Source organism: Gymnodraco acuticeps, unplaced genomic scaffold (assembly GCF_902827175.1).
Source record: "Gymnodraco acuticeps unplaced genomic scaffold, fGymAcu1.1, whole genome shotgun sequence".
Taxonomy (NCBI): domain Eukaryota; kingdom Metazoa; phylum Chordata; class Actinopteri; order Perciformes; family Bathydraconidae; genus Gymnodraco; species Gymnodraco acuticeps.
The window spans coordinates 3,623,463-3,645,183 of record NW_022989947.1 but is presented as its reverse complement, the minus strand read 5'-3'; the positions used below and the strand labels follow the sequence as shown (position 1 = coordinate 3,645,183).

At 41.4% G+C, this 21,721-nt stretch overlaps 1 protein-coding gene across 4 annotated transcripts in view; it reads left to right on the top strand.

The window, feature by feature from the left end:
* Positions 1 to 21,721, top strand: part of LOC117542533 (solute carrier family 45 member 4) — a 66,324-nt gene that overhangs the window by 8,831 nt on the left and 35,772 nt on the right. For 3 of the 4 annotated variants that reach the window (XM_034210250.1, XM_034210253.1, XM_034210252.1), the window contains exon 3: positions 5,996 to 7,212. In XM_034210250.1, the coding sequence (XP_034066141.1) occupies positions 6,918 to 7,212 (295 nt within the window). In that variant the 5' untranslated portion in view covers positions 5,996 to 6,917. Of the gene's footprint in view, positions 1 to 5,995; positions 7,213 to 21,721 lie in introns of those variants that run through there. The other variant, XM_034210249.1, reaches the window with a different exon arrangement.

Sequence of the window (21,721 nt, the reverse complement as noted above, 5' to 3'; positions counted from 1 at the left end):
TTAAAAATAAACACTAGGATGACTGGGCTATTGCTGGATGCAAAGCTAGCTGACATGACACAACACACAGAACACACTGTCCTCATCTCACATCTTCCCTTTAACTGTTGCGAGTGTTAGGTGTTAGGCTAGTGTTAGGCCAGCATATTTTTTCAACCCTGCTTTGACCAAATTGTTACACTTTTATAAACTAAAAAAGATAGCAATCAAACTGGACAACACTTATCAATCCCAAGGTAGCCCGTCTTAAAGAATACACTGCCTTACTTGCTATTTTTGTTCCACAGAATGAACACTGTGCTTTGTTAAAGAAGAGACCATAAAAACAAAAATGCAAACTAAGGATCATTTTCTCATAGACAATAGGCATACAATTGTTTCTCATACAATAGGCCTATCTGTATTTGCAGCCCTCAATGTGCATGTTAAGGCACTTTTGTATTGGCTTAATTTTCTTAGACAAAGAGTTTGCACCTTGGTAGCACCACAAAAATAGACCCAAGGCACATTTCTGGTCCCTTGATTCTCAGAAGGCTATGAGTGACATAAGCACACCAAAGTTAAACAAGAGAAACACACTAAGTAACTCCTTTCTAGGTAACTCATTACTTAAAGTTAGGTTTTGGATTGGCATTTAATTAAATAGGCCAGTGTTGGTCTCCATTTTGCAAATTATTTGAAGATATTGTAACTGAAAAACTACCAGATATACAGGAGGCTGACATGACGGTTTTGTTTTTCCACACAGCTGTTTGTTGTTATGGTCTCAATAATAGGAAGTGAAAGTAACTTGCCTGCCAATTGACTTGATTGGGTTTAGCAGTTTAGTGTAAATTCACTAGAGCCACATTTTTTTAGATATAAAATGACATACTGATATAGGAAAAAACCGGAAAAAAACTCCCATCTGTTCTTGTATTTGTTTCTCGTTTCTTTTACCAGATAATTCGGAATTTACTGTGCTAGTCTCATAAAGAAGGGTGCAGACCAGATTAACTGGATACATTTGCGAAAGTATGCTGTTTGTTTACATACTATCCTCAAAGCCCCTACAGTATTAATGGCTGACGCTGACTCATTACTCAACCTGTCTGTATAGTGACTGTTTGACATGAACTGCCTTCAGGGATTTTTATTAAAACAAATAAACAATGAATGCAATTGTGCTGTTTGCCATGTTATTAGCCGTGGTGGCCAAAGTGAGCGAAGACATTTTACTTCTATTTCGAACGGAGGCAGCTGAGAGGTTTAGGTGAGGTAGAGATTCATTTAGAGCCGTCAGTGAGTGGTACTCAGAAATGTGTTGATGTACACAGGTGTGTGTGTGAGAGAGTGTGCACGTATGTGAACAGCAGGTATATTGCGTCATTATCATACCAGCCAGTATAGAAAAATAAGCCCTGTGTTAATGGAGTTAGGGATTTGTCATTGACGCTAGTGCACGTTGATACACATGTGCCCCCCCCCCCCTGTACCCTCTGCACTGCAGCAGCACTGCACCATAATGCACACATCCAGTCCCCCCCTCTCTCTGTCTCTCTCTCTGTACTACTTATCCTTGCCATCTGCCTCCCAAAGCTGGGAATATTGTTATTCATCATGGGAATATCACCACCACCATGGGAATGTTGGAAGGGTTTCTGTGCTAGCATTGTTGTTAGCTTCCTGTGTGTTTACATGTTTCTTTGTGGTTGTCCAGGAACGTTTCTTCTGTGCTGTGTGTGTGTGTATTTTCTTCTACACACACACAATGCCAGAATCAAAGCTAATGATCGATTTTGAGAGTAAAAACTCAATCATGAGCGAATAAAAGCAGCTTCTCTTAACCGTTTTCTCATGTGAACTCGGACAATATCCAGAGCATCAGGTGTGAACCTTATCTGGAGTTTACCTTTCACACATGTAGCACTACTACATGTCAGTGGTTGTGCGTGTCAGAAGTGCACACAAAACATCCATAGGCCGCAGCAGTGTGAACTTGATCCTAAGATCTTCAGGTTGATAATGCATATCCAGCTCTATATGGGTCAGTGCTAGGAATGTTTTGCAATATGTTTGTTTAGTGTTCATGTACATTATCGCTCAAAACAACTATTAAAATATATGTTCTGATGATTGACTGATTTCTTAGTTGACTGAAAGCAAACAAAAAAACGTTTCTGAAATGTTAACGGATCAGTCACTCAATGTCCTCTTCCACATATTGAGTTGAGTCAGATGCAAACATGTATTTCTAGAGTTGGGTCTGTATTATAAGACCCTCAGATGTATGGGTTGGAGAGCTCCAGGGCTTAAGAATTTATAACAACTCTCTAGTTCCCTATTATTTAACGTCTTCTGCGGTGTTGTGTTATTGTGGGACTACTTTTAGGCTAAACTGATACATCAGTCGGTTGACATCAACAAGAAAAACGCCATGTCAGCAGATAAACCTTGTTATTCTCCAGCAGGGTCCACTTGCTCCGCAGGAACGGGTTTACAGGGTTACATAACATCACGGAAAACATGCAAAGCATTTTACAATGCACGTCACCGCCTTTTTACAGATTGACACTATGTCCCGTACATGATCAGGATTGTAGACATTTCTATTTTATCATGTTATCTGTTACATGTAAGAGAAACAGAGAGTAGACTCAAGAAGAAGCAGGGAAATGGAGAAGCTATATGAAGTGAGAAAAGAGCAAGTTGCCCTGATTTCATTCCTGTGTTGCATGGAATCTGGTCTGTCGCACCAGAATAAACACTCACCAAAATAGACCTGGGTTACGTGTGCTTAGCGTGTGATTCAAAAAGCTTGTTTGTGTGTGTGTATAAATGCAAGACACGGGAAACAACTGACTCAACTTACATTTTCCCCAACGTTGTACTAAACAGGCATCTACTTTCATACTTGTTTTCCATTTTGTCTTCTGTATGTGTCTCTTTGTTGGTCCATCTAAGGAAGAAATATGACAGATTTAACTTTATAAGACTATTTTATTGCTCTTTCTTATGTTATCATGCTTCCCCGAATCTCCCTCTCAGTTCTCTTCATCTCTCACCTTTTCATCCTAAATAACCCTCAAACTGCACATTCTTTTAATTTTGGCCCTGAGAAAAGCTGACACACACATGCTCAAACACAATAGGAACACTGAGCATTAATGTTTTATGTGTGTGTTTTTGTAGGATTAAAAATGAGTTGCAGGACAGACAGTGCTGTCACAGAGACATATTTATATTGGCACCTTAACTTGTTCTTTTCTGTTGTCTTGCTTGTTATTTTATTTTCATTGTCACACAACAAATGACACATGTTTGGTTGTATAACCACAGATCCACCAACATCACTTACATGACACAACTTTACATCCAGAACAATAGCGCCAAACCCAAGTACTCAAAACTGAAAATTGATGGGTTGGATTTGTATAGTTGTCAAGCACAAGTTTCCTCACCTCAATTATATTTAATTTCACAATGATCAGCCACATCCAGTATGTTAGAAAACCACACTGTTGCTTCACATATTTTAGCCCATTGGTTCCCATAACATCAGTTGCAGAGACATGTAACTTTGTCGGGATCACAGTGAATCTCAATATCATTATCTATATAATCTCTGTTACGGCTGTTTTCACTGTGCGAAAATCAGTTGTGGGAACAGATTGTATGACTATAATATAACAAAAAGTCATTTAATCAACTATTGGAATGACAGAAATGACAGCATTGTGAGGATTTTCCTTGTCTAATACTGTAGATGACGGTTGACAGAATATCTTTTGTTGGTGTCAAATCTTTATCATCTGAAAGTTATGGATGATCACCTTTTCGAAATTGAGAGTTCCCTCTGCATATTGTTTGTCAAACACTGATGTGCATACTATTCGACGAGCTGACAAGTGGCACACGGCTCTTAAAAGTGAGGCTTACTCAGAAATGCATTAAACCTGAACAAAAATAATAATTAAGGTGTTGTTGCAAAAAGAAGCCTGAATGTATACAAGTCTATAAGCAAATGACCATACTACTCTGCATGATTGTTTACCTAAAGTTCATGGTCTCAATCGCTGATTTTTGTTTTGTAAATTATAATCCCATTTAGAGTCAATTACACAAAAAAAGCATGTTATAAATGAAAACGTCCAATGCCAAAATGACAAACTTGAGGTGTCAACGTGGTAGTCCACAAACCAAACAGTGACGTCAAGGTGGTTACGTCCACTTCTTTTATAAGTCTGTGACTGCTAACCAAGACTAGACCATCATTCTAGCATCCCAACCCTTACTGGATGTTCCCATCATTCCCAACACTTCCCATCAGACTGGAATATTTTGAGACGCTGGTTAACCAGATCTGGTTTTCAGTGTAGGAGATGTTAATGGAGGTTGTGGCTTTTCTTCTGTGGTCGTCCTCTAATTTGGACCTAATTGAGATGTTTAATTAGTGCGTATTTGTTTGTGTTTATGTGTCTGTAAAGAGGAGAGGGGCTAGTTATGCAATCTGCTGCAGTGTGTGAGGTCAGGGGATGTATGTGAGAATCCAATATTCATGAGCATCTTGAGTGCATCATGAATGTTAATAGGGACATGTGAGAGGACTGAAAATGGAGAGGAGAGAGGAACCAGAGAAAGTAAGAAAAGGGGCTGAGGGACAAATATGTTCTACCTCTTCTGTGTCACTGTCCGTCTGCCTCATTTCGCTCTTCATCCTTCTTTCTCTTCCTCTGCCTGAACACACTCCCTGCATCTCTTGATCCTCCCACCTTCCACCTGTTCAAACCACCCTTCCTTCTTTTCCTCATCTCTTTCCCTCTTTTCTGTCTCAATCTCCTCCTATAATGAGGGCCTTAGCACTGTTATATGATGTGTGTATGAGTTGTTCACCTGGCAATCATTAGTGTGTGTTGGGTGTGATGAAACATGCAGTCTCCCCGGGTTTAATCCAGTGCTGGACACAAAAACACACACTTTGGAATTTAACTCTGTAGGAAACTGTATTGAACATACATGCAGTCTCTTTTTCTCTTTCTCTCTATGAGGCGTGTTATGAGCTTATGGCCTCATTCTCCTCTCTTTCTCTTTTTTCTCTGTCCACATATCTCTCATTTCTTCTCACCGAACACACACAAGCCCTCTGTTTGAAACAGAGTATAGCTCAATTTGAAGACGTTCAGCACATAAAACGCATGCTTTCATCCTCCCCATCCAGTTTGAAAGACTGCCCGAGTGTCTGCCAGGATGAATCATGTGCTCAAACCAATTACACTCTTTTAAAAATGGACCCTTTTCATAGGAGAGTGTGTGTCTTTTGAGTTGTGATATCAGCAAAAAAAGAAATTGATCCTAATTGGGTTTGTTTTGGTCAAATAACACAAATGTAAATGTTCTCTTTAGCCCTTATAGTGTTTTGTAACCAAATAGCTTTGGCTTAAACAGGTTTTATATTACTTGTACGTTGTAAAAAGAATGCAAGCTTTTAATGGTATGTTAAATATGTGAATAACTACAAAATACAGCTTAATAAACAAAAAAAGGGCTTGGGCATGCTACTATTCAGGATTTCATCATGTTTTGAGATATGTTCCTCAGGCAGCATTGATAAAGAAATGAAGGGTTAAGAACATTAAATAAAAGTGTATGTTTGTCATGATTTTACGTGCTTAACTCCTAGACCAGTAGTGGCTTCTGTACCTTTACCTCTTCTTCTTTCTTATAGTTTCAGTTGACATACTGTAGTGCTCTTCTTTTGACTATTATTAGTTTGACACACCTGAGAAAATTACAGTACTTATTTTTCTTTTGATGCTGAAAAGCTCACATGCTCTTGTCAATGCATGTTGTAAAAGTTATACTGCTGTCACTAACTGATATTTTTTTGTTTTTGTCTTCTTCCCCTCTCAACTCATCACTGGTCATCTCTCCTCCTGACCAATGGGACGCCTGCGTTGTGGCTATTCTCTTCTCTTCTCCACCTGCTGGTTGTGGTCCTGATGGTGTTTTCCAATAGATTGATCGGCCAATCGATGGGGATTTTCAGAGGAGCTCCGACTGCCTTTGCTGCCTGCCCTCCTCCCCCCCCCTTCCCCCCGCAGCCTCTTCCTCGCCCCCACAAACTCCGTCATCCAGACCTCCATTCAGCCCTCTATACACAAAATGACACTAGACCTGACTGAATGGTCTTCTAAATGGATTTTTACATCTAGTAATAGACAATAAGAAATTGAGGGAGAAACCTCAATGACAAAAAAGCCATAAACGCACACCACACACACACACATACACAAACACCCATATACACACTCACGCATACACACACAAACACACCTGACAAACAAAGAAAAAAATCAAATGCCCACTCTTGGAATGTATCGCACACTCTTCCTGTGAAAATTCAATTGCTTCCTTTTATTTTTGTGGATCTTTGAAAGCTGATTTTGTTATATTTTTCCACGATTGGACAATACAAGAAGCTGAGCGGACGATTACCACGTGTTGAATTTGAAGCTGCAGTGTTTTGGGAGGACAACTTGTTAAGAGGACAACTGATTGCTGAAAAAGTGTACTAGATCTGTTTTTTCCTTTATTTACATAGTATCCAAAGCCTTTTTCAGTTTTGGCTCGACCCAAGATTTACATTTTATTACCTCGCATACTGGGACACTATCTGTTACAGGTTTTTTTTTTTTTTATTCCAGTGTTTAAAGCAGCGATAGATGTAACTACCAGGCCAATACAACCAGCAAGTTATGAGCACATGCTGCAGTTTGTAGCTTGTAAAGATTGTAATTAAGTCACTGCTAGCTTTAAAGTATCAAGTGACTTGAAATTCCTAGTTTGAGGAAACAGTATTGTTTTTTGGTAGCTATAGGTAATTGTTCTCAGATTTGTCAACGTGTTAGAGCGGGTGCACGTCTTCCCTTGTTGCGTGCATGCCCTCCACCATGCCTCCCCAGAACACAGAGGCTGACGCTACGCAGGTCGAATCTCTGGTGGGCGGCGCAAATGCCCAAAACTCCAAGGCATCAGGTGCGGACGAGGAGAAAGGAGGAACAGGAGGCGAGACGGATGGATCGGGAGGTCGAGGAGGGGAGGAGTCAGTGAGCGAGACATCGGTCGCACGCATACCCTTAAAGAGATGGGTGATGCACGGTGCTGTGATGTTCGGCCGGGAGTTCTGCTACGCTATGGAGACGGCACTGGTGACACCTGTCCTGCTGCAAATAGGTGAGTCCATAGGCACAGATTCACAAGAAACACTCTGTATTTACATAAAAACCCAGGTCCACCACTTTAAAAACACAGTAAAGCAGTAAATGCCAGAAGAAAAATCTCTCTGGTCACCTGCTACTGTTCTCGCTTTTTATCCTGTTATCCACCTTACCTCTGACTACCCAAAACAAAGCAGAGCATTTCATTGTTACTTAGCAGCAGGCTTGGGCGGTATGTACACAGTCTATGGTATTTTCTCATACCTTTATTACTTCCTGACATTCCACCAGGATAAAAAAAAAAGCAATACTCTCTTCCCTTATTGCTAATATGAGAATTGCCGAATAAGCCAGTTTATATGAGCCTGAGCTGTAGTTGTTGAAGATTTTTGTGTTAACGTTCCAAAAATAGTCACAATTTCCTTATGTCCAAGGGACATCTTTACATTTCTTGTTTTGTCAGACAAACAGTCAACAAGCTGGGTATTTTGTAAATATTATTATTTAAAAAAGGATCCTCACAGTGGAGAAGCCGCCACCAGTAACTGCTGGAGAAGGCACAACCAAAGTACATTTCTATCATCCCTGTAAATAGTGCCTGTAGTTGTTATCATAGTTTGTGAGCGGGAACAAGGAGTCATGTTGTCCTGACGACGTTGTCCTGGCATTTAAGAGGACACCTTGGCAGCTCGATGTTACCCACCTCCTGTTCACTTTGTTCAGATGGACTTCAACTGGATCTGCCTGGAGATTAGCTAGAATACACACACACACACACACACACACACACACACACACACACACACACACACACACACACACACACACACACACACACACACACACACACACACACACACACTCTTAGACAGTCCTCCAGTCAGTGTGCGTACTGTCATTTGCACCTTGCCAAGTCCAATTTCGTCTGGAGTACATTGAAGGCCTTAGGGGAGAGGGTGTGAAAAGGAGCAGAGGAGGGAGAGAAGAAGGGGAAGAACATGAGTGAGAAGGGGGAGAGAGAGAGAGAGCGATAAAAGGCTGAAACAGCCGTAACCTTGTTTATAATTCAAAGTCACTTCCCATGCATTCCCCCTCTCTCTTTCTTTTCCTTTCTCTCCAAATCTCTTCTCCCCCCTCAGTGGCATATTGAGATCTCCTCGTTTACATAACCACGGCGACATGAGTGGCAGGACGCTCTGTGACCACCGTGAGTCACGACTGGCTCACCCAGGATGAGTCGTCACAGGGAGAAAGGCTTTTAAATTAAAATGTTCCGTTTCAATTTCAGTTTTAGATAAACAAACGACAGTATGATCTGTGTGTTAAAGAAACATCCAATATGTTACAGCAACAAAAGTCTCAATGGGCCTAAAAGAGATACCGGTGTTATTCATAAAAACAATCCCATAAAAAAAAAATCAAGGAACACTTTCTTTTCATCAGGCTTGTCTCCTGTTGTGGTATCAGACCGTTGTTGAATGTTTTTGTTCTATTTTTAGCACCGATTAAGCTGCCCTACTCTTTTTTTAGATCATGTGTCTGAGCCCGTCTTAGTAGATTTCAGATTCACTGAGAGGTACAGATGCTACAGATTAGTCCACTAAAATAAATAAACAGAGCACTGAATTTGGTGTCTTGATGAGATTTACGCTGATGTGGAGAGTTTATCCAATGATGCAGTCTTTTAGGGTTCGGTTAATTGACTGCTAATCAATCTGACCTTAACATTCGGAGAGAGGATTGAAGAGTGGAGAGGAGTGATGAATTATTAAGTAGATTGCACACAGTAAAGCCGAGTGCAACATCTTTGAATTTCATAGCAATTTGTTGTATTAGCAGATGTTATGTTCAGGTAACAGCCATTGTTGAGCATTACTATCACAACACTAACAGGTCTGCATCTATTATGGGAACAGACCTATAAGCAGGGGTGCACATAACTTTTTTGCCCTGGTTCTCAAAGGAGCACCTGGAGATGTTGCTTGGTGCTCATCCTTAAAATGAAATAAATAAACCGGTCTTTATTTGTCAGACACACGACACAGAACACACAGAGGTGAACACAGAACACACATGCAGAGGCGAACACAAGACAACATTAGCACGAGCAGTAATCCTACAAGCTGTCATCACTACCCTCCTGACTGTTCTCCTCACTGTCTTCCTCTCTGTCAGACATGGTAGCTGATGATGTAGGCCTACTACTTTCTCTCTGGTTGAGTCTGCGTTTAGGGCCGTTTCAGGGCCGGCCCTGAGTTCATATGCAACTCGCAAATATCTTTCTCTCTCTCCTCTCTCCTCTCTTTTCTCTTCTCCCTTCTCTCTCCCTCTCTCTCAATGTTGGTACGCAAATGCGCCTTTTTTCAAATGACCCGGTGCTCTTTTTTTGGCCGAGGTGCGCATGCGCACCTGCGCACCAGTTATGTGCAGCCCTGCCTATAAGCAATATTTCAACAAGACAACAATGACATTTCATCACCTGTTATGTTGATTTTTCAAACTTTTTAGCAGACAGTTTCTTATTTACACATTCAGCAGACATGTCAAAGGCGTGTTGAATGGAAACAAGGCTGTGAGAGCTGTAAGTGTGAACAAAACAGTAACATGTAAGAGGTGGGAAAAATCCCACCGCTGAGGGAACTGCCGAGTCAGGGGATGGATTTTGTTCCAAGTTGCATTTTTCTTTTATGCACCAATTTCCAGTTCTATTGATACATCTATTGTCATCTCAATAGGTTTCATTTTGTGACATTTCTGTCCATCAAAACGTTATATATCTTCATGCATGCTCTCTAAAACAGATCCACAGAATGATTCATGTTTTTAGTCAGCCAGAAAACAAATCTCCCTCCAACTCTGTGGGCAGGAGTCCAAGTTTTGGGATAACACATATCGACCCCCCCCCTCCCCTCCATGTGGTTAATGCTCCATGCACGCTGGAGACTGACTGTAGCTACTGGAATTAGCTGGAGAGCTGGTTGGCTCGACCTGACTAGAACCATTGTGTGTGTGTAACCCCATAACATTGAGGTCAAGGAGAGGGAGAGAGTGCGTGTGTGAGCAGATGACATAGTTTGGTGAAGGAGCCCATATTTACACAACCTAGAGAGAGGATGAAAAACGTCTACCTTACAAGGTCTTGTGTTGAGAGCATGCAGAGCTGCTTTCTCTTTTGTCTCTGAGCTCCTGGCACCAGTCACTCATTGTTTTTGTCCTTAAATGTTCTTGTTGAGTTGTTGTGTTTTGTTCTCTTGTGTACTTTCGTTCAGTGCTATGTATTTTTAAAGGCACATAACGGGATGGCATTACAAATGAGCTCAGGCTAAAACATGCTGTGATGCTTAGCATTCGTTTTCATGTCAATCCCTATAATAAACATTTAATAAATAATACTAGGGCATACATTTGAAATAATTAACCAATCACATCACCTTTAACAACTTACTCTGGTGTTCTTCAAACCAGTGAAAAAGGCACATTAAAAAAAGTGTGACATTTAAATTAACTTTACCCAATCTAGCTTTGCAAGAAAGAAAATGGCATCTCCTTGTATCCCTCGTGATTAGAAGCTAATTGAGAAAGAGCAACGAGTTCACATAATGTTCCTCAGTATGCAGTTTCAATTCTCTAGGTATATTTGACTGCAGGCCCCTCAAAAGTTGTCTGGACTAAGAGCATCACCTATTGACTTTGCAGCTGAAAGTGAGGTAAGAGTAGGAGGGAGATTAGGGAGATGATGATAAAGGGATTAAGAGAGGGAGTGGAACAAGGAGGAGGCAATGAGCACAGTCTGCGTGTTGTGTCCTTGTTTTTGGTTAGGAGGATGATGTGTTGCATAACCACAAGCTTTCTGAGCTTTAAGTATACACAGAGGAAGCTGTTAAAGCATAATGACACTTGTTGAAAACATACCAGAAGGAAGGACTGTCAATAAACTAATACAAATATATTTATTTTCATCTGATGCTTTCATTTTCAGTTGCACAGGCTCCTCAAAAGCTGGTATTTTGAACAACAAGGTTACAGTTTAGGATGACAATTAGTCTCAGATTAGGGATGATATAACAGACAAAAGCCGTGTAAATTAAATACCTGATACCAAGCTCAGGAGAAATTAAATGTACACAGGTGCATTTAATTTAATTTACAACAGTAGAAACAGTTGTTTGGTGATAAATACAACTCTGATATTAGTGTACATTTCTTAGTTCGAGTTAAGCAATTGATGTTATTCTGATCCTCATTCTACCGAATTCTAAGAAAGACACTGGTTTAAATTATTTTATGGTACATGTAATGTATTTCACTTTCAGGGATCAAGTTTTAGTCAGAAATGAATAGGCATTGTATGGGAAGGTCATTACAAGAGCAACCCCTGCTTGAGTGCAGATGTCTCTCAGTGTCTTTTCTCTTCTAACCACATCAGTCTCGTCGGGCCACAGGACAGCAGGGTCTGAGAGGAAAAGCGCTTTTAGTTAATCTTTATTTGTGTTTATTTACTTGTTTGACTATAGCTGTGCATGCAACACTAGCTGTGCCACCAATATGGTTTGGAAAACAGTCCAGGCTGGCAGCTCTGCAGCATTGTTATCCTTCTTGGCTTTACTAAAGGAGATTAGTGCAATCCAACAGGAACATTTATTCTATTCATTCAGTTTATGTAGCTGAAAGCCTCAGCTCACTCACTCTACTCAGTTTCCTCCAATAAACTTTCCAATGTTAGATATAACAGTTTTGTTTGTACGCTTACAATAAAAGATCACCCAGCTCCTGATGCATCTCGCGATCAATTTAGTTTGTCGATAATCATTTTCAAGCCTACCGATTTAAATACATGGCATTCGAAAACAGCAGTTTACCTATTTTCCCCTGAATGCTAAAGCTTAATTCTTTTTTTTTTCTTTTCTTTTTTTAATATTTTTATTCACATGTAAAAAAAGAAAAGAAAGTGTAACAGTGAATTGTATTACAGCAATTAAGGCATTTTCATTTTTTCCCTCCCAAAAGAACCCTTACTCACTTTCCCTTAACCCCGCCCCATCCCAACCACCCCTCTCCCGGAGCACTGAGGCAACAGTACATCAATACAATACAAAATGATAGATACAATAATATACATATACATACATACATACTAACACATATTCAGGGATGTCACATGGGCTGCCTATGTGGTGGACAGGGGAGTAATCATATCAGAATTATAGACGGATAAATAAAGGGAGAATCCCTACAGCGACACCATATCAGGGGGAAGACGGTCTACATAGCTGATCAGTGGCCTCCAATGAGCGTAAAACTTATCTGAGGAACCCCGGAGAGTAAACTTAATTTGTTCCAACTTTAGAAGAGACATAGTATCACTCAGCCACATTTGAAAAGAGACAGGTAAAGGAGATTTCCACAAAAGAAGGATTTTCCTACGAGCAATCAAGGAGGTAAAGGCCATGACATTGGTTTGAGTGTTTGTAATGTTGATTTCATCTGGGGGCCTACCGAAAATAGCTACATGAGGGGATGGAGAGATTTTTAGACCTACAATTTCAGAAATACATTCGAAGAAAGATTGCCAGAAGCTAGATAATTTAGGGCACGACCAGAACATGTGAGTCAGGTCGCAGGGGGCCTGGGAGCATCTATCACACCGGTCATCCAATCTATCTGGATAAATCCTGGAGAGCTTAGCCTTGCTATAATGTAGTCTATGGAGAACTTTAAACTGTATTAGGCTGAGTCTAGCGCAACTGGAGGATGAGTTAACGGCTCTCAGGGCCTTCTTCCAAAAGTCATCAGAGAAGGTGAACTGTAGTTCCTTTTCCCAATTAGTTCTAATCTTGTTAATGGCAGATTCATCAACCGGAGAAAAAAGATCATAAAAGTAAGAGACATGGCGCCTAGACAAAGTTCTTGCTCTAAGTACAAGATCCACTCCACTGGGAGGCAGGGATTGAGGGAATTGTGGAGAGTGGGTCTTAGCAAAATCCCTTAGTTGAAAGTATCTAAAGAAATCAGATCCTCTTAGATTAAAGGCAACCTGTAGTTGGTCAAAACAGGCAAACAGGCTATCAATGTATAACTCCCCTATGCAGCGGAGGCCTTCCCTCTTTAAGTGAGAAAATCGGGGGTCAATTGTGGCTGGTAAAAATAGATGGTTGTTACAGACAGGAGTTGCTTGAGGAAGAGTAAGCCAACCAAAGTGACGTCTAACTTGTGCCCAGATCTTTAAAGTGCCAATTACAACGGGGTTAGATGTGAATTGTGAGGGGGAAAGGGGCAGAGTGCTACACGCGAGGGCTTGAAGTGACGTGGATCGACATGAGTTGGCCTCCACAAGACACCAGTCACTCTGGGGTGAAGTGAACCAGAGCATGATCTTGTGTGTGTTTGTGGCCCAGTAGTAACCCATAAGGTTAGGTAAACCAAGCCCACCCAGGAACCTGTCCCTCTGCAGTAATGGTCTACTAGCTCTTGCATGTTTACCAGCCCAAATAAATGAGGAAATAATATTATCAATAGCAGTGAAAAAAGATTTAGGCAAAAAAATAGGTAGGCATTGGAACATGTATAGATATCTGGGCAGTACATTCATTTTTATTGTCTGAACTCTTCCTGCTAAAGAGAGTGCCAGATGGCCCCACCTCTGCAGGTCAGATTTGACTGTTGCCGTCAGGACAGTAAGATTTTGTTCCCGTAGCGCACTAAAAGACTGCGTGATTGCAATGCCCAGATATTTAAACCCTGAGTTGGATATTCTAAAAGGCAACGACAACGGAGGTAATTCTGTAGCCAATTGGTTGATAGGGAAACATTCACTCTTTTGGATGTTTAATTTGTATCCTGAAAATGAACCAAAAGTGGTCAAAAGTGAGAGAATGTGTGGAGTACTAGCTATAGGATCGCGCACATACAGAAGGAGGTCGTCAGCATATAACGAGACCCTGTGTTCGATATCCCCTCTCTGAATCCCCTTAATTCCTCTCTCTGCTTTTAGAGCAAACGACAATGGCTCGATAGCAATTGCAAATAGTAGTGGGGAGAGCGGACACCCCTGACGCGTCCCGCGAAAAAGAGGAAAGAATTTGGAGCGCTGGGTGTTCGTACATACAGAGGAGTGAGGAGAAGAGTACAGAAGTCTAACCCAGGAGACGAGGCCTGGACCAAAGCCCAGCTGTTGAAGGACAGAAAACAGATAGGCCCACTCAACCCTGTCGAAGGCCTTCTCAGCATCAAGAGATATGACAACCTCCGGTTCAGCAGGAGAAGGCGGGCTGTGGATGACGCTGAGAAGTCTTCGGACATTTGTGAAGGAGTGCCTCCCCCCTATGAATCCTGTCTGATCTTCCGAAATGATGGAGGGTATAATAGATTCCAACCGGCAAGCAAAAATCTTCGCAAGTATTTTCACATCTACAGACAGGAGCGAGATTGGGCGATATGATGCACAGCTCAACGGGTCCTTACCCTTCTTAAAGATCAGAGAGATAGAGGCTTGCATAAGGGTAGGCGGCAGTGAGCCTTGGACGTACGACAAATTAAACATATCTAATAATAATGGGGAAAGTTGATTTGAGAATTTTTTGTAGAATTCTACCGGGTATCCGTCAGGTCCCGGTGATTTGCCACTATTCATGGACTGTATTGCCTCTTTAATCTCAGCAAGCTGCAGGTTGGCATCTAGTGTCTGTTGGTCGTTAGTCGAAATCTTGGGCATATCCAATTTATCCAAAAATGTATGTAGCTGATCTTCGTTATCAGGGGATTCAGACGTGTAGAGACGAGAGTAGTAGGTTTTAAAGATGTTATTAATCTCTCCCGGGTCAGAAGTGAGAGAGCCCAACCCGTCCCGTATCTGGGTGATTTGGTTCGAGGCCACCCTAGCCTTTAGTTGGTGGGCCAGGAGACGGCCAGCTTTATCGCCATGTTTCATATATAGACCCTCGTGAGTGTAGAAGGAGTCGTTCAGCCTCTCTTGTTAGGAGAAGGTCAAGTTCTGTTTGGAGCCCCATCCGTTCTTTAGATAGATCAGGTGATTGAGTGGAAAATAGTTGGTTGTCTAGATTAATGATAGATTCTTCCAGTTCTCTTTGGCGTGCTCTACGAAGTTTATTAACATGAGACGTATGCGAGATGATCTTACCCCTAAGAAAAGCTTTAAGGGTTTCCCAGAGTAGGGACGCAGAGGTCTCTTCATTTTGGTTGGTCTCACAGAAGAATGCAATTGATTCCGAAATACACTCACAAAAGGCTGCATCAGAAAGTAAAAGAGGGTCAAGACGCCAGAATCTAAATTCCTTAGGCTTATGATCAAAGTGAAGGTCCAGGATCACAGTTGAATGATCTGATACAGTTATCGGTGAGTATTGAACGGAGACAATCGACGAAATAAATGTTTTATCAACAATAAAATAATCTATGCGAGAGTATGAACGATGTGCATGGGAAAAAGAAAGAGTATTGCCTAGCCGAGGGGTGTAAAAATCTCCACGGGTCGACGTAGCCATAGTGGTCCATAAAAGCAGAGAGAGAGTCTGTGCCGTTTTAGAGGGCGCCACAGTTCTGAAACTAGATCTGTCTAGTGTTGGGTCTATAACACAATTCATATCTCCTCCCAGTATCAATAGATGGGAATTCAAATTGGGGATGGTGGAGAATAGCGATTTCACACAAATTATGATCATCCCAATTGGGAGCATACACAAGAAAACTAAGATGACCGGCTTCTGATAGAGAGTACCAGAAATGATGACATAACGTCCATTTGGATCTAAAATTGTATTAGTAGGGGTGAAATTTACTTTTTTCCGAATTAAAATGGCTGTGCCCCTTGTCTTTAGGTTAAATTGTGAATGAAACATTTGTCCAATCCACGGCCTATTCAGCTTTCGCTGATCAGATTTACAGAGATGTGTCTCTTGTATAAACATTATATCCGCCTTCAGGTTTTTAAGATGTGTCATAATCTTTGTGCGTTTCACCGAAGCATTCAACCCACCAGTGTTCAAAGAGAGTATCCTGACCGCCTGTCCACCACCAGTCCCTGTACCAGTTATATTAGCCATGACACTGCATACAGCATCGAAGGTGTAAGATCAGCCTTAGAACATCCACAACTAAAAATGGAGAGAACAGTGTACATAAAGATGACAAAACAGAATGTAATTGAAACAGCTGCCTCAAACAAATGGAAACCTGTAGCCCCATCAAGATAAATGCCCCACCCTCTCCCTCCCATCCTCTACTCCTTCCCACCTCCTCCCATGCCCTAGACCCCCTCCCTCCCCACCCCTGAGCTCCATCTGCCAATGAAATTGGCAATAACTTCCCTACCTGAATCATCTCTCCTTCTTCAAGGTGTCTCAGTACCCACATCATGCAGATACAACCTCCTTAGTAAGTGTAACAATTGTGAACAGCAAATGTTAACAAGAACATTGCAAAAGTGCAAGAACATCCCGGGTATAGTGTAAATACAAAAAATGAAAACAATTAAATTAAATTAAAATAGATGTAAACATGTCACATCGTCTGCTGACTTGGCCGAGCAACGTTAGTTATAAAAGAAATGACGTCCCAACAGAACGACGGCTGTAAAGTGCCCAGAAACAATTGTGAACAGCATGAGTTAACAAGGACATTCGAAAAAGTGCAAAAAACACCCCGGGTATATAGTGTAAATATACAAATGTAATCATACAAAAAATAAATGTAGACAACATGTCGCATTGTGCGCTGTCATGGCTAGGTAACGTTCGATTATACAATCAATTGTGTCCCAACATAACGGTTGTAACGTACCCAGTCCACCATCAATGCAGCGCCAGCGCGGTTTAGCCTAGCCTAGCTTAGCTCAGCCACCACTAGCCTAGCACAACATCAGTGGTTAGTTAGCCGGCTCGCGTTCATAGCCATGCTGCAAAGGCTACAGCCTCCAGGGGCGAGGGAACCTTTTCTTAGCCCCACTTCCAAGTGTGATCTGCAGGCGAGCAGGGAACAGAAGAGCCGGTCTGAGGCCTAGGTTTGTACATCTTTGACATGATGTCTCGGTATTTCGCCCGCTGTTCGAGAACCTCCTGTGTGGAAGTCCTCGTAGATCTGCACTGGTGTCCCACGGTAGCGGAGATCCCCTCGTCTCTTGCGGGCCTCCGGACAATCAGGTCCTTTACTTGGTAGCGATGCAGCCGCAATATCACAGGTCGCGGTCTCGTCCCTGGCTGCGGCCTAGCAGCCGGCGCTCTGTGTGCACGGTCCAGCTCGGGAGGGGATGAGAGAGTTTTCATTGCCTAGCAGCTCCACCAAAAATTCAGAAAAGAAGGTTGTAGGCCGGGTCCCTCAATAGACTCAGGAAGTCCAATGATTCTAATGTTATTTCTGCGGCTCCGACCTTCCAGATCTGCGGTCTTCGCAGCTAGCTTAGCATTGCTATCTGCTAATACCGCACACTTCTCCCTCGAGTATACGGAGTCGCTGATCTTGCAGATTGGCATTGGGTCTCAAGAGAGTCTATTTGTTCCCCATGTTCTGCTACTGTGGTCTGCGTTTGGTTTCAGCTTCGCCTCCAGTACCGCAAAGGCAGCTTTGAAATCAGCTGAAATGCTAGCTCTGTGCTCTTCAAGCAGGCTAATTATGCTAGCCATGTCCGCGCCAGCAACTTTCACTTGCACTTGAGATAGCAGTTCGGTCTTTTTTGCCCTGTTTCGTCTCCGTTTTCAACGCAGGTTTCGGCATCACACATCGGCTTGTTCTGATTTATAGTCCAAATTATGTTCACACAATACGGGTTTAAACTCAACTTCGGTGGTTTTAAATTAAATGTAGAAAGTAAAATCGGGGGAGAACGAGACACGCAGCCCTCACATGTTCGTCCAACCGGAAGTCGATTCTAAAAGCTTAATTCTTAAAGGGTATTGTAAGGTGTCCCGGGTCGTAAAATACAAAAGGAAACCCTAAAAGTTAACACAAGTGCCGTATCTACTGTGATTTGACATGTAACATGGTAACTAGATGGTATCATGTTAGCATTCAGCAGTGGCATTCAGCTGGCATTGCCTGGAGCTTTCAAAATAAAAGCTCTGTATGCTTAATTTGTTACAATGCAATCTGCTATTTGTCATTTGTCAAGTCATTCGCATAATTCTACTGTTGTTTTCTTAATGAGCAAATAACTAGTGTTAGCTTCCTAAATCAGAGTTTTGATTTAGCTGAAATCAACCAAAAATGTCAAATCAGCTTGATCGTGCGATGTCTCTGCTAGCATCCCAAGTAACCTAATCCACTGAGTGATCCTATCATGTTCGCTGGTCTAATCTAGCAGATGACCTTGCAGAAAGAGTTATACGGGGTTATATAAATGACTGGCTTGATGTTACACAGTGACTAATCACCATAAACTGACCCAGTCATTTGAGGGACAGAGTAGATGGAGGGCAGAGTAGGTGAATAGACAGATTACATGTTGCGTGTCTGAGGTAGCTACAGGCGCAATAATTAATCTTCTGGCACATGAAATATTGCATGAAGGAAAGAGAAAAACTTCACTATAGAAATAATTAGAAAAGGTGCCCCTGGGTCAAATTGCATTCTGCTAGCCCGCAAGGCCTTTACACCACAATCATCAGTCCTTGGTGTGTTTCTCTGCAGAGCGTGAGAGGGAGGGAGTGAGAGACAAAAACACCACACCAGTCACTTATTTTAAGTCGCCCTAATTATAGATCGTTATATCATCCCTGCTCATTTATTAATGCTATCTCTGTCGACACCCGGAGACACAAAACGGTTTCGCCATTTACCAACCTTGCCAACGTTTCAGGGCGGGGTTCTTGGTGTTTTACTGATGCAATGTGCAACAGACAAAAAGCAACACTAGTGTGGGATAATTGAGTCCTGTGGATCACAATCTGTGGTCCGTGGACCATGAGGGGGTCGTTGGGGCGGATTCTAAGGTAATAAAAAACGATGGTACATTCATGTTGGTTTATGATTTTAATGCAGAGTCAGCAGACTTCGTCAAGACAAAGCCATGTTATGTGTTTTTATTTGGGTGTGCATGTTTTTCCATGCAACAGGCAGGTGTGTGTGTGCGAGGAGCAGCAGTACTCGCCTCAACAAGACAGGATGGACCGTGTGTGTGTGTGTGTGTGTGTGTGTGTGTGTGTGTGTGTGTGTGTGTGTGTGTGTGTGTGTGTGTGTGTGTGTGTGTGTGTGTGGCTCCCAGCCCCCACCCTCCAGGGAGGGTGAAGTCATCAAAAACAAACCACCACAGAGCTCTCAGGTGATGACGGTGGACAAAGAAACATCCAGGATTAGCAATTGGCTTAAAACTGGGGCTGGGCAAAAAACAATTAATCAAGCAGAGTAGTTTTTAAAAATTAACGATTGTTTGGATTATTCAATCGTTTAAAATGGAGTTTTAAGCTTGTTGGCATTACGAAGTGACTGATTGTATGCAGTGCACCTAATTGCAGAGGATATTTTGTTTTAATTGAAGGTATTGTGTTTCCCTTTTTAAGTTGCTAGGTCAACTTCAGTCAATCTTTTACTTAATTGCCCAGAATCCTTTTGAAATAAACACATTTTTTGTTTGTTTGTTTTCCTCTATGCAACACAAGTTATATCATAATAAAGGCTTTCTGGCTTCTTTTTACTTAGCATATAACCAGGAAGTTACATAAATAGCTACTGATTGTTGGATCCTGTTCCCCCATGAATGGCAACTATTCTCTAATTAACAAAAAATGATATACTGTAGCATTTTAGCAATTTTAAAATAAAATTGTGATCTTATATCTGTAAATTGACTTAAAGTAAAGTTCACATCAGGTGGAGTTTCCTTGTGTTGTTTGTAAGAGTCAGACTGCGTCACACAGCTGCTGATTTGAGCAAGTCACAGATGTTCTGTTTAGAAAGATTTACATGACAGAAGAACCACAGTACATTAGACTTCACCTACACAGCGCGTTCAGAAACATCACAGCCTGTAACCTCGCAGCGCTAAAGTGATCTCAGTGCAAGACTAATGGGACATTAAGCTGCATAAAATATGTCCTCATCCAGAGTGTTTGAAATCTCTCACAACCAGTCTTTCACATTATGAAATTAATAACTCCGAACCACACACACTGATTTCTCCGGCTGTCAAAATGAGGGCATGGACATTTCCATCAAAAATAAAAAAGCTTATATAATATTATCTAATAACAAAATACATATTACATTAGAAAATCGAGTTCAATAATCTTAATTATAGGCTAAAAATGGTGCCCATATGATTGTATGGTCTATGGAATATACACATTTCCTATAAATAATGATCGTTTCCATGTCCTTGTTTTCGGCACTTGACATCAGTTTACTTCTCATAAAATACAGTTGGACTGTAGTATAGTAGTCATACGGCCTATCAAATCTATAAAACCTAAAGACACACACACACACACACACACACACACACACACACACACACACACACACACACACACACACACACACACACACCCCTAATAGCAGTGAGTGAGCGACACAGTTTTGGCTGGCCTCGGGGTAATTTAAATGTGTGTGTATTTATGAAGCGAGTAGAAAAACATCTGCTCTCTCTCACCCTACTCTGACAGTTTATAGCTAAAAGGATGGATGAATACTTACAGATTAATCTTGTGAAGTCATATATCTGGCTTAAATGAGCAATAAAAGCATATTTAAATAACATATTTATTTGCTTTGAGTAAAGCAGTGGGCTGTTGTAAGATTTTCTCACCATTGCTGCATGTTGGCTTGCTCACTGTCGGCCATATGTTTATTTTATGTAGCAGAGTATTAAAGGCCACAGTGCTTTGCCCAAAAGCATTAATCATCACCGTCTGTATTTGCTTGTGTAATCTGAAAACATACAAACTATAAGACCATATACATTTTTATTTTATTAACAACACATAACTGCCCATTAGGTACATTTTTGCGTTAAACAAATTATAACCAATGTCAGATTTGTCTTTTTGGTAAACTCTGATGTAGTGACGACATAAAACAACAATATATAACCAATAACAATATAGTCGTTGACTGTTATGAAAGCACCATCTGGTTACTTAACTACATTTTGCCATACTTCTCTTAATAGAATAAACAAACAAATAGACATGAGTGTAAATGTTAGGATTAGCTGCACTTTGCATTTTCACTTTCTGCTGGCACCTGAACGCACCACCATAACAAGACTTGTTTCTGACCTACTATACTTATGGTTACACAATATTATTTACTGATTGGTTTGATTGATTGCTGATTTGGTAGTGAAAGGGCAGTCAGTTTGGAGCTGCCTGTGTGTGATAGGTCAGGCTCAGTCTGAGGGCCCGCCTCCCTGCTGTCTGTCACATATGCTGGTATATTAATGTGATTGGCAGAGGCACTAAAATAGAGCTGGATCAGATTTCCTGCTTTACATTTATTTGTCTCCTGTCTGCTTCTCTCGGCAGGAGGTAGCCAGTTTACTGCAGTGGTGTTACATAACTCTGCTGACTACAAGTGTGTGT